The sequence below is a fragment of the Melospiza melodia genome, chromosome Z (genome assembly GCF_035770615.1).
Source record: "Melospiza melodia melodia isolate bMelMel2 chromosome Z, bMelMel2.pri, whole genome shotgun sequence".
NCBI classification, from domain to species: domain Eukaryota; kingdom Metazoa; phylum Chordata; class Aves; order Passeriformes; family Passerellidae; genus Melospiza; species Melospiza melodia.
This window is the reverse complement of record NC_086226.1, coordinates 31,949,234-31,963,332: the sequence shown is the minus strand read 5'-3', so window position 1 is coordinate 31,963,332 and position 14,099 is coordinate 31,949,234. Positions and strand designations below refer to the sequence as shown.

At 36.8% G+C, this 14,099-nt stretch overlaps 1 protein-coding gene across 5 annotated transcripts in view; it reads left to right on the top strand.

Annotated features, from left to right (window-relative positions):
* Positions 1–14,099, top strand: part of ARL15 (ADP ribosylation factor like GTPase 15) — a 225,796-nt gene that overhangs the window by 53,697 nt on the left and 158,000 nt on the right. The window contains exon 1 of one of the 5 annotated variants that reach the window (XM_063181355.1): positions 8,386–8,622. The exons of 3 other annotated variants lie outside the window; for them this stretch is intronic. In XM_063181355.1, coding sequence (XP_063037425.1) covers positions 8,560–8,622 — 63 coding nt within the window. In that variant the 5' untranslated portion in view covers positions 8,386–8,559. Of the gene's footprint in view, positions 1–8,385; positions 8,623–14,099 lie in introns of those variants that run through there. One more of the 5 variants, XR_010031362.1, reaches the window with a different exon arrangement.

The following is a 14,099-nucleotide window of genomic DNA, read 5'->3' as shown; positions in this document are numbered from 1 at the left end:
TACATGATTCAGACATTAAAGAGCCTAATGCTAGTATGATGCCATGTAATCTCATTGCAAAGATAATGAAGAATTGCTGTGATATGTACACATTTTCACTCTCCTTCCCCAAGGGAAATGCTTGATTTCTGCAGAAACAAGCGCTGGTTTGTGGTGCACAGTTCATTCCTGTAAATCTCCCACTTCCCCATATTGAAATATCTCTACAGTCTGAAAACTTGATGACTCATAGTGTATCAGTCTTTTGAGTCATAAGTCAGGGCCAATCTCTTGGCTTTTCTAGTACCGGAAATCTTAGTGGAGATTTTTTCTGTTTATCCATGAACACACTTTGAACGGAAAGACTACTTGATCACTCTTTTTTTCCCCTCCTTGTTTTAAAGTAATCTGATTGCAACAATACATTTTTTTACTACCCATCCTTTATTTTATTTTATTTTTTACAGAATTTTTTGGTTGTTTGTTTTATTGAAATGCTAATCTTTTAATCTAAGTCACAAAAAAGGTTATTATTATTGATTCTCTCATGGCATGGTAGCAGAAAGTTCCTCAGACTATTTTATCTAGTTAACAGCCTGAACTTGTTTCTCTTCTAAATTGTTATTGAAACTTTATATATAGAACTCAGATATTTAAATGTTAAGATAGTTGTAGTGTTCACAGTAGTACTGAATTAAAACATCCTGATGACTGTAGTGTACTTTTTTTTTCAGTTTTATTTCAGTGATGAGCCACAATATAGCTGTTGTGACTTCATACCTATTCTTAAAAATATGTATTTTTTAAAGTTAGAGTTAAATTGTGTTTGGAAGTTTAATTTGAGTGATTTTTGTGTGTTTGTGTGCAGATATACAGGATTTTTGCACGTTCTTTAAAGTAAGTATGGAATTAATTTTTCTGCAGAAATTTTATGAAACTTTTAGGGATGCACTATTTTTTGACAGGTCATTCATATTCATGTTAACATACTAGTTCTGTTTTTTGGCAATAAAAATTACTAACATCAGCTTGTAAATGTTTAAAATGCAGTTTTAATAGTTATTTAGCTTCCATTGAGCTGCTCATAGTGGCAGAACTAAATTTTGTTACTTGTTCTTCTTTTTAATTTACAAAGAAAAGTATTTTAGGACCTAGGATTGTAGTCTTACAATATTTTCAATATGAAGCACCACCATAACAGTATAGCGTCACAGAATGTCCTGAGTTGAAAGGGACCCACAAGAATCATTGAAGTCCAACAGTATTCAGATTGCTTTCAAAAGATTAGAGAAAAAGACTTAAATGATAGGATATCAGCTTTTAAAGATTGGACTTGTATCAAAATGGTTGTTGAAACCTGCTTTGCTTCCTGACTTGATACATCTTCAGGATCAGCAAACCAGCTTTATAGATAGTTTTTCCAGAAAGACTGAGGACTGTTTCTTGTAAACTTATACATCATAAAAAGAACACAGAGTTAGCTAAGAAATATAATGTCAGTGGTCAAAAAGCTGGGAACAATATAATTGCTGGAAGCCTAGCATTAGTGGATACTTAACAGAAAGAAATGGTGGATTTGATGACAAAGCCAAATGTTTTGTGCAGATTATGCATTTGGTTACATAATGCATTATATTTTAAAAAATTAGAAGAATCTTTTGAAGGGCAGTATTAGAGAAGCTGCCTAGAAACCATCAGATGTGAGCTTTGCAGGAAAAAAGCCCCCAGTAATCTTTGTTTTTTTGCTTTTGTTTTCTTTTTGTAGTAGATGAAGCTTTGACAATTTTGTTTTTGACAAAGTTTGTGGTATGCTGTGTAGTATGTTTACCTATTTAAGCCGTGTTGTGGAAAGCCATGATTTGTTTTTCTAGAAGCAGGAAAAAATTTGCTTTACTTTTAGTTTTTGCATAGCCAGACTTGCTCTTAGGTTTGTAATATTTAGAGAAGTTCAATAGGGGGCCCTTGGTGCTTTGATCTAGTGCCATGCTGCAGTTTAATGAGAGAGGGGTTTTCAATATTGTCTGTGATATTGCAAATTCTGCCAGCTCTGCCTTAAATAAGAAAATGCAAGATTTACACCTCAGAAACCTTCTCCTTTTTCTGGGCACTCTTTCTGTTTGAAACAGGTAATTACAAAAACCTCCGGATCAATTTTTGTAAAGGGGCACCCTGATGGGTGCCATGACTGAAGTGTGACATGAGCCTTTTCCAATACAATGGGTGGCCTAACATTCCTCGGGAAGGCCAAGCTCATTAAATATTCTCTTCTTTTTTTCCACCCTCTCCCCCTCTTCATGCACTTAGCTTGAGTTGTGCTAAGTCTGAGGTTTCTTCACTGAGGACTTAGGAAAATTGCATAGAGTTCTCAGATTGAATTTTTTATGTGTATGACTTCATGATGGCATTAGCATGTGCTTTGATCCATGTGTGAATGGCACTGGGTCGGCTCTTATTGCCATATCCAGATGGTGTTACAGGGAACAAACAGTTGTGTTTTAGGATTTCTCAATAGACTGTCTAGACTGGTCTTGCAGCAGACAGATACAGCCACCCATCAAATTAGCGTTTGTCAGATTTATGGTAATGGTTCACCAAAGCCTTCCTGTCATTGACATTAAGATTTACGCCTCCAAAGTTATTTTGTCTTCCGCAGCGTGTAAAGTCTGATCATATGTATGTGTGTGTTTATCTATATGTAGATGTATATTTGCATATATAAATTTTTAACTAAAGGGAAGGAAAGCAACTGAAGAGAGGTAATTGCTATGGTGAGAGGCAGAATTTTTAAAGTATTTTTTTAAGAGGCTGATTCCTACAGCTGTATTGATTAGGGAAGCTTTCCCTCGCCAGTCCATCCCCTCCCTTCAAATGATAATACGGATGTTCTGTTCTAGCCAGTGTCTCCCATATGCCCTTTTTAGAAAGAAAAACATGTATGTGGATTACTGTGGCTAGATTTTGCACTTTCATGTTACACTGCAGTAATATGAGCTGCTCTCTGTACGCAGTGGGAATAACCTTTTGACAGGCAGTATGTCCATTCTCAGTGGAAATGTTTTTCCAAGTCTGGCCAGCGCTCCTTTGATCATGCCACCTCAAATGTAGGGGTCATAGCTACTATGCAATGTAAGAACCACTGATGGTTGACCAGGGGAGAGATGATTTTGAGGAGAGTATGTTTAAAATAAGCCAAATGTTTTGAAGTATCTTTTTGTTTCTTTTTTTTTTTTTAGGGGCGGGGGGGCACCAGTAATTTGTGTTGCAGTGGGAATGCTAAGCAGGAACATTGGGGAAATTTTAAATTATGCTAAGACATGCTGATACATTTGATGGTGGAAACAAGGGGTGGTGTAAATTTAAAATACCTGAATTGCAGTGGCAAGCTCTGGGCTTTAACATGCCAGAGCATGTTTTGAAAGTGTTTTCCTGTTACAAGGATATTTCAAGAATAGCAAAGGGAGTAATGGGATGATGGATCCAGATGTTATAATAAACTATGTCTTTGAGGAGCACTACCACTTAAGGAAGAAACAATTTTACACAATACTTGAATTAATTTGCAAATCTCTCCATGGTATGTGCTTTGGAAAGTCTGTCCCCTCTTTGCTAGGAATAATTATTACTGATCATGAATCAGAGCAAGAATTCAAAATTAAATATAAAGCCATTTTGCAGATAGTTTTATCCTCTGCTATTGCTATTTTTCTTGCTTTAAGGAGAGTTGTAACATTGGAAGAAAGTAAATATACCTGGTAAATTTGCAAATAAAATTAAATATGTAAATATTAATTGACAAGATTTAACTCTAGGGAAACAATGTTCCTTGTGCACTGTTTTGGGGACTGATAACCTCTCTGCTACACAGCAGCAATGTATTGCTGAATCTTGGAAAAAGCAGATACCTTATACTTTGCAAATCTGTGATCAGAGACTTTGATGGTATAATACTTGTTTGTGTTTTTTAGTAGATTTCTGTGATTTATATGTTCTGAGCATGTTTGAATGTTACATAGGTTTTCTCTTAAAGTTCTTTAGTAAAAAGAATATTAAATATCAAAGAAACAGGATATTCTCTAGCAGGAGAATAGGAATTCTTTTTATGCAGAGAAGAAATAGGGCTGGTCTTTCTTTTATTTTTTTCTCTTTTTAAAATATTTCTTAGGGATATTATCTATGGCTGTTGGGTCTAATAGTTTGTCAAACTTTGTCTTGCTCTTTTACCTTCTCCTGTCTCAGTGGCAGTATATTTTTTTAAGCAGAGTAAGAGAAAACTTCTTGGTTCTGATTTCCTTCCTGTGCTCCAATTTTATAAAAATAAACATATGTTGCATTCAGATATTTTAATTAACCTGCTAATTTTCCATATCAACTTAAAATTAACTAGTACTAATACAGCATTTAGATAATTGAGTAAACATTGTAACTTGACTATAGTTTTATTCTGATTTTAACTGGATGTTTTGAAACATGTCTCTAAAAACAACAAATATAGATGTATTTTTATTTATTTTTTTTATTATTTTCAAGACCAGTAAATTATACTTGGTTACTTTTTTACTCCTTGCTTATGGTGCACTGGAAAACTAAACACAGCCTGGGAGACTCTAGATGTAAAATTTTTCTTAGAAGTTGCAGAATTGAGATTTTTCTTTCAGCATACTTCTGGTTTTCTTTTGATATATTGAAAACCTGGAATGAAATATTACTCCATGCTGCCTTACCTTGTATCAATCAACTTAAAAATTTTACTTAGTTTAAATTTTCAAGAATTGTTACTTCTACAGCTACTTTTACTTACTTATACACAAGATAATAAGAGTATTTATATAAGCATTTCTCACCTTAATTAATATGGTTAAACATAACTTTGTTGTTCATTGCAAATGAATTTGTCAGAGGTGGGCTAAAAGGTTCACATTTTTTTGTGTGCTTGTGTTTTGGTTTCCCTCAACCCCCTGAGTCTCACTTTTGGGTCAGTCTAAACTTACAGAAAGTAATAAGGACTGATAAAAGAGTGGGCCTGGTCAGGTTCCTGGCAGGATGGTGTGTTGTGCTGACTGAGGTCAGCATGTTATAAACTGTTGTCAGTTCTGAGAAGCAAAGACCCCTGATACCACAGCAAAGGATGGTTTGCTCTGTGAGCATGTCGCTGGAGTGGAGAAGGAAAACTTAAGAGCTGCTGGGTGTTGCCATCACGATATTGCCGTCTCAATATGTTCTAGAAAGAGGTGGGCCACCCATGGTGCCTAACTCGGAGATGTACAGGCAGCAGGATTTAGAACTTTTTGTTGGCTTTGTCCTTGGGTGAGTCACTGTTTTTGTTTTGTTTTTTTTTTAAAGAGATTTTTTTGACAGGTGATGAACTGGGAAAGAAGGAGTTTCCGTCTCCCCTCTCTTCTGACAATGTGAAGAGAGAAGTGGGAGTGGGGAGGAAACAAACTGTGGCAACTGGTGTGCGAGACACGGGGGCAGAGGAGTGGAGTAAGTGCTGAAAAGCAAGTGAGCAGCTGAGAGGGGCCTGATTTTTTAAAATAAATTGGGACCAGCCTGTCCCTGCCAGCCCAAAGGCAGAAGCTTTCTGCAGCTTGCCTGCCTGAACAGCAGAACCAGGGCACTCTGCTTCTGGACTCTGCCTGGGCCACTGCTCTGAATCCCATCACCTGCACCCCAGAGGAAATGTGGTCTCCAATTCTGCCCCTCACTTCTCCATCTGTGCAGACACTGACAAAAAGTGGGTGAGAGGGAGAGGAGCTGCTTGAACTAATCTTGCATCAGAAGAGAAATCCTGTAGAGCCATGGCCTAATTCCCTTGTCAAACGCACACCGCCCTCACACCCAAACTTGCAAGTGTTTTAAATCCCAACTATCTGGCCTAGGTGGGAATATAAACTAGACCTCAGGTATTGTTTAACTGAGTCTGGCAACCTGCCTGCCGTGCAAATGAGGATACTGAGTAAGTAGATCTGGCAGTCCTTCAGAGCTGTCCCAGAGCTCTCCCAGAAGCACAGGCAGATGCTTGATGATTCCTTTCCAGTTAATGTGTGAGAGGGTTCTCTTTTCCCCTGACTGTAAAAACAAAGAAAAAAACACCCTGGTCATTGTGATACACCTCTAGAGATGTTTTCACTGGTAAAGAAACAATAAATTGGGTACTGATTACTCACCCTGTGACTAAGCTGGTGTGCGTGCTTTGGTCTGAGCACCTGGGCAAAAGTGGCAGTGAATCAACATGCCTGCATTGGATCAAGCAGTCTGTGGAAGTCTATTCAAATTAATAAACTGTTCAGGTTTTTTTAAGGGTCCTCCCTAGTGATGGTAGATTTTTAAGAACACTATTGACTTACACACTGTTTTTCTTGGAAAATGTTGTCATTTTAAACTTGTATAGATGAAATATCACAGAAGGGCGCTGTAGGATTTGTGTTGTTTTCACAGGACAATTGAGGTGGGAAGGGATCTTGGAAGGTCTGCAGTCTAACCTTGTGGTAAAAGGAGGGTCAGCTTAAGGTCTGACTAGGTTGCTCAAGGCTCTGTTCAGCTTAGTTCTGGTCTTGAAACCAAGTGGAAGAAACCATCAAAGATAAGGACTGTGGAGCCTGTCTGGGCAGTGCTGGACTGTTCCCGTGGGCAAAAAGCATTTTCTTCAATCCCGTCTGAACCTCTTGGGATTCAATTTGTCCATTGTTTCTTGTCCTCACTCCATTTACAGCTGCATGCATCCCTTCAGAAAGTTCCCAGGACATTTATCTGGATATCTCAATTGCTTTAGATTGTCTCGAAGATTATTATGTGTTTATACTGCTGTGGCTTTCTTAGATTTTGTAAGTGAGATTTCTTTTAGCAGAGGGTGCAGCTCAAGACTGCACTGTGATTTCTGAAGCTGGCACATTCAGTATGTCACATGTAGTTATAGTACAAAATAAATTTGAACAAATAGAAATTTTTACTTTTGGCAATATTGTCATCTGAAACATAAGGAAAAAATGTGATGCCTTGATGCATTTGCATTAACAAATGCCTGTTCTGAAAGAGGGAAATTAGTGTCTCGGCAAGTAACAAAGGGAAATGGGTTTATTTATTTTATATACGCTGCTACATTTAAGGCTTAGAGATGAAAGACTGATTTTAATTTCATGTAGGAAACCTAGGGCATGCACAAAGACACTAAAAAATCAACAGAACCAAAGACAGGAACATGTTAATATGCTACTGTTTTTACATAGCAGGGCAACCTGAAATTGTTGCTAAAATATCCAGCTCTATGAAAACAGATGTCTTTATTCTCTCTGCTCCACAGATAGACTTTTCTTTAATGGCTATCAAGTAGGTAAGTGCTTCATGTGTTTCTCTTTTGTTTCCTTATGACTTTTTGATAGTCATAAGGAAATATGAGTTGAGCTACATGCTACATCAATACATGCTGAGCTGCCGTCTAGTCTGTGCACAATTTGCAGTGTAATTAAAATTAATTTGAAAACACTTCAGGTATGTAAGCACTAATCTATGTGTGAGAGTTCACTGAGTTAGGCTAACTTGGATGATGTATGTATGTAATGTATGGAAGTACTAAGAATCCACTTCTTAATTAACATTTGCTTCCTTTTTGTGTGTTACCTGAAAAGGCTTAAGTATCACTTGTTTGTGTGTAGCTCCACACAGTCGTTTGAGCTGTCTAGGGCCTGTGTAAAGCACATTGCTTGTTTTATTTTTAAATCAGTGAACCCCCACTTTTAAAAAGGGACTGTGTCATGTTCTCTTCCTCTGCCTGATCCGGATGCACTGGAGCTTTTGCTGTCTTGCACAGTATCTACAATGATTGCTTTCTAAAGCCTGTGCCTTAGGTAGTTAATTTTCTGCAGTGGTACAATAGCATTTTTGATGTGCAGAGCTGCATGTGAATAGCCAGTATTAAAAATCTAGCATCGAGGCCAGAAACTATTTTGTAATACAAGGCTTGACTAACAATAAGTACTGTTTACTGAAGTGAGTAGCTTGTTTATTAGAGCAGAAAACTAGGAGTTGCTGGAACTGGGAAGACATGGGAAATCAGAACTACAGAATGGTCTCTGCCTTGATTGATCTACTTTTTTGTTACCTCTGTTCCAGCTGAAAACCAACAGAATTGGATAAAAGAAATCTGTTGTAAATTTTTTTGCTCCTGCCCTATCCATACTTCTATATAAAATAGCATTTTTTTTTCATTTTTTAAAAGCTTTTCGTGCAACTTCTTAAATTGTATTTTTTGTTAAGACAAAAATGTTGCTCAAATGTTCTGCTCGAAATGCATGGTAATGTGATATGAGTGCCGAGGGAAATTCAATATGGTACTCTGAGATTGTGCTTTACTTTTTCTCTTTGCGGACACTGAACCCATTCCTATAATCACAATGCTATCGCAGAGGAAATTTTGCTGAACTAATAATTGCCTTGCGGTCGAGACACCACCACAAGTATTTTACTGCTGAAGTCAGCTGCGGTGGAAATGAGCCTCCCTCCCCTGATTTGGCCCATAGCAATGATCTCTCAACTGCCGTCATCACAGAAATTAATGGAGAAACAGATCCCCTCCCACGCGTTAGCATGAAATCAAGCACCCGATCTTGGAAAAAATCTGCGCGCAGACCAGCGGGCCGCCTGGCGCGGGTGAGCAATCCCCACGTGCCGCTTCCCAGGGCAGGGTGCCTGTTGATTCACATGGAACGCCTCATCCCTGGGGTGTAGTGCTCCGTGATACTCAGCCTAGGGGTGATGAATACATAGATAGCTATGCCTGAATCCACATTCCTAGAGAAGGGGTGCAGTCTCCTGGACAGCCAAAGATGGTAAGAGTTTTTAGCTACTGTTACTATGTAAGCATCTAGGAGTACTACAAATAGTTCCCAATAAAAAAGCCTAATCAAATTCCTCTTACATTCTTTGGGATATGTCAGTCCTTTCAGTAGTTGGGTTTTGAAGCCCTAGCCTCCTAGGGTTTAAAATTGGCAATTGCAAAAACAAAAAGTGTTCCCCCCAACAAATGAACAAATCCCCCTGAAGGAATGAAGCTACACCATCCGGAAGATTCTCATTTTCTTCGTGTGTTCATTTTGCGGGCCCTACATATGCATAGTGTATGTTGATATTGAAAATAAAAACTTGACCTTTACCATGCAGTACCTCTTAACCTGGGAGGATGTGACTGTAGAATAAGCACAACTGGGGAATAGCATCTCTTTAGTATTGAAATGTTTTCCTTTGGTTGTTTGGATGGAAGCATTGACCAAAGTGAGTTAAGCACTGTTATTATCAGGCTATAAAAAACTACAGAAAAAACCTGATTGGAACTTGATGCCATATTCCAAAGTCTCTCCCTACAGACTCATGAATATAAATGATATTTAAAAGAAATTATTTGAATACTGGCTCAGCTGGTAAAGAGAAAACTGTATTTTCTAGGCGGGGTATAAAAATCCAGTGAAATAATTCAGTAATCTTCATCTTTATGATGTTGAATGCCTCTAGAACTTTTAGATCCTCAGGTTTCTGAATGAAACTTTCAAGTGTTACAATGTTGGGGATGAACAAATTTATGTGCCCATTCATTTACAATGTGGAGAACACCCAAGCTAATGAGCAGAAAGTGCTGAACGGTATAGCTGACAGTTCTGCCACATGATCTGCAGTGTAAAGTGGTTGAAAACTGCAGGATCATTATGTCAGTATTTTTTTGAGGGGAAAATGTGGTTGTGAAACTGTAACTGACATTTCTCCCTTTGACAGAATAGAAAATCAAAGGTTTTGTTTGTTCATTTTAAAAATAATGTTATCTCATGTCTGTATTGGAAGTGTTGGAGAAGTGTTTTTCCCTATGTGTGGTCAATGGAGAAATCCAGAAAGTATAGGATGTTTGCTTTCTTTGCCAATATTTGTTTTCAGTGTCAATTTATAATGGCAAAAATGATGACATCAAATTCTTTAAAAACAAATCCATGCAATCTGGTTTTTGTTTTTACTGTCCTAAGATATCAGTGATGAAGTCTGTTTCTAATAACTAGCTAATGAGCCACTGAAATAGCTCTTGTTGCTGACATTCTTTCTGGGAAGATTGATTAAATTCTCCAATATGCTACAGTAAAAAAGTAGATCTAGTGTGCAACCAACACAGGAAATGTTATGAGCAAATTGCTCTTCCACTCATGGTGGTTCTTACACTGAGACTAATGAATATTGCAGGAATTTGGAATGCAGAATAGGACTAGTATGACTTTTCAAATATATTTGGAATTTGTGGAATGGCAAGCATGAGCAATCTTGCTTAATTTTTAACCCTAATGTAACTGGAAAAGTGTTTCTTTGAAATTTTCCTTGAGTTCTGACTCTGCTGACCAGAGATACAAAGCATGTAGTCTAAGTATATGGTGGTGGTCTTATTCTGCTTTAGAAGGATTACTGGTTTCAAATCAAGATCAAAAGAATGTCCAATATATGTAGCATGTCATGCAGCTTAATCTACCCTAAGTGCATAACACATATATAACACTGACCTTCACTTGGCATGTTAGTCATGCAAAGGAGTTTAGATTTTGTTTGAGCCTCAAGGTAGTGTTAATTCCTGCTAAAATAAGTCATCCACAATATGCACTTAAGGGAAATTCAAAGCTATTAAAGCAGATGGCCTGCCAAAAATCATAAGTCATCTGTGACAGTCTAATAATGTTAAATTCTTTGAATATATGTAAAAATGGGGAAACTTGCAGTCTAATTCCTGAAAATGTGGGAAGCACAGAATTGTATGAGAGCACTAATGATGAGTTGCACTGCCAATTCACACAGTTCTTTGTTATAGATAGTTTAATTTAATGGGGTGTTTAATTGTTGACATAAATTCATCAGTTTGTCCAGGAAATATGTTTTTGTTTACCCCCAGTGAGATCCTATGTGACACCTGCAAGATAACCTTTTTTTTTTTGTCAGTGTTTTTGTCTAGCCAGGCAGCATCAAATTATTTTTAACCAGAAAATTATGAAGAGTTCTTTGCTATCCTAAAATGCCACATATGAGCTGCTTTTGTTTCCTAGTTAAAAGATTCAAGATAGCACAATAATGCAGTGCTGCTTCTTGCCCGTAGACTTTTTCACTTTTGTTTTTTTCACGGTTGGTCTTTCCCACTGTGTGACTTTTCTGATACTTCTGTAGCTTTAAAATTATGGAACGAAGTCCAACTCACATGCTTGATACAGTTAAATTTTGCTAAAATATGTACTTCTACCACATTTTCTGTGCTGATAGGTTCGCTAAGGAAATTCTTAATTTCTTGCTTCAGTATTATTTCAACTGGCATCTGTGGTATATCAAGCTGTCCCTGAAGGATTTTCTTCTGTGTTTATCTGACACACAAGAAAAATTTTTTTAGGAAATGCCACTGAATAGTATGGTTGATTGAAGGAGAAAATATATTGCTATTAGGCTGGAATGTAAGGTTTAACAGAAGAAAAAGCAGGAGACAGCAGGAAGAAGAATCATGATACATTTGTCATTAAAGTACTTCAGTGTGTCTGGAACGCCAAGTAGGTTTGAATGTTTTTACAATGGAGTTCATATGTATGCTTAGTGCAAAAATATTTACCTGATTTCATATTGTTGAATGATGTGCTAATTGCTATCAATGTGATTTTTCTAATGTGAACATTTCCAAATCAATTTATGGTCTGTTGGAACTTCTTCTTATTTGTAAAAGATTATTTTTCCAAGGATTTTTACTGGGATAGGACTTAACTGTTTTTACCATTTAAGGCTTTACAATGACCCAGCTGAAAAAAATCTTCAGACATTTAGACTACAGCTTAATAGTTCATTTTGATTCCTGTTTCTGGACACAAGTCAAATATGAGACTTCTCAGCTCAGTTGTGTCCTCTTACAATAAACTACTTTAAATTGCTCTAGTTCCCTTGTGCTCAATGGACATAGCAATCATGTTCTCATATTTTTTGATGTCTTTAAAAGCAAAACTAGCACTGCAGTTTGCATTTTGTTGTTGCTTTAGACTATGTTTCCATGAAGGACGGTTTTCTTTTGAGGTACATATAGGTTGAATCAGTGCCACAACTAAATTCCAAATCTGAACAAGATGAAAAAAAAAAAGACATGTAATTATTGCTTTTCTGCTAGGGTATGGTACTTAGACCCTTGGCTGCTTTACACACTGCACTATGGCTTGGATTATGTTGAACTTCAGTGGTATTTCACTAGAAGTAATACATTAATAGCAACATGTTCTTCCCCCTTCCTGCTAATTTTCCTAGGGTATTTTCCCTGCTCTTTTTCTAAATTTTACATTAGCCTCAACTTAGTGAAGTTAGGCACATTTTAAAAAAATTTAATAAAATTTGTTTCTAAGAATGAATTTAAAAATAACCTAATTTACTGCTAATGTCAGTTTGAAGATTTAGGCAAAGGTGCATTAGTTTTTGAAATCACAGTTGACCTTCTAATATCAAAGACCTTTGAGAGGTTTTTTTTAGGAAAATGACTCAAGACAGCATATATTCTCTAGAATTTATCATTATTTACTTAATTTTGAACCCTAGGCCTAGATATTTTGTTCTTCTCCATCAAATTATTTCTGACTTTGAAGAGAGAACACTTAATTCTTTAAAAAAAAGGTCTGAAATAGTTTAGTTTCCTGTGGTAAGGAACTTGGAAAATTCAATAGGAAAACCAGTAGCTGTTAGCAAATGTTCAGATTTGATCAGTGTGATTAATAGTAGCAGAAGAACTTCTGCTTCATTGTTCTGCCTAATGGCGAGTCTTGAGGAATGGTCAGTCTTATGCGTTTTTTATATGTTGCTCCATATTGTTTAATTTTGTTTTCTTGGTACACATCAGTTGAGGACAGTGACCTGAACACAATTTGCCCCTACTCAGTTGCAGATCTAGGGGCTCATGCTATCCTATGGGCACCAGAAATTTCAACTTGTCAGAGAATGCAAACAGCATTTTTTTCTGATTTATATAGGTTTTATGAAATGGTTGTATACGAATGAGTAGAAGACATTTTTTTGCAAAAAGTAGTTCAAAATCTGATCTTTCTGCTCTGGACCTGCAGAACTGGAAGTGACTGCATTCTTGCAGGATCTCTTCTTTTAATTCCTATTTATCCAGAAGGTCCCTGGTACTTCCTGCTCAACTGTACAAGTCCAAGCCAGATTATCCAAGGTTGTATGTAAAGCTGATGCCACACTACCAGCTCTTACTCTGTTGGGCTGTGGGGTGTGGGGCAGAGTTTTTGCTTCCTACTAGTCTACAGAGGTAGTGTTTTAATACAGAAGTACAGCAACATCCTGTTCTTCTTTCTCTTCAACCTCTCATGTAAAAGTTCTTCTATGTGCATGATTCTACCTCCAGGTATCAGATAAGGATTGTGGGCAATGCACTAGGAAACCAAGGTGTAATGTCTCTTTCCCTGCTTTTATAGATTGTCATTTCTTCCTGATTAAGCGTTGATCTCTTTAAGACACAATTTGTGATTTTATGCTTTTCTGGCAATAATCTTGTCGGCACAATCTTCAGAATTTCTTGTGAGGATGAGGAAACCTGATCAATTATATGTTTCTTCAAATAAAGAGGCTTATATTATTATTACTTAAGAAAGTAAAATTCTTCCAGTGCTTTTTCAGTTACAGTGATTTTTGACATGTTTTAGAGCAGTTAGTTTCCTCTGACATCCTAGATGATTCTGTTCCCCAATAACGTAATCAAACTGTGCTGCACTCCTTAGTCCTTGTATAAAGTGGTATGATATTTTCCATGTCTTGTTTCTTTTCATTGTAATAAATTGCTTTGAAGAATTACTTGTGGGCTGTGAAAGCATCCTTTTCAGTGAAAAATCTCAGTGCATGAATAGAACTGTGTGCATCTTCTCTCATGTTCTGTGTGTTCTCTGTGTTTCAAAAATACTCATTTAATGATATGTAGGTAATTGGCAGTTGCTGAAACATCACTGTTTAAGTTTATTATGCCTTTATATTTCAAAATCACAGCTTCCAGTTCTTTATTGCAATTCTTTAGTAATCTGGTTTAGTAATCTTTAGGAAAGTGAATGTAAAAATTTAAGATACTTAAAAGGTTGAGTTAAAGCCAG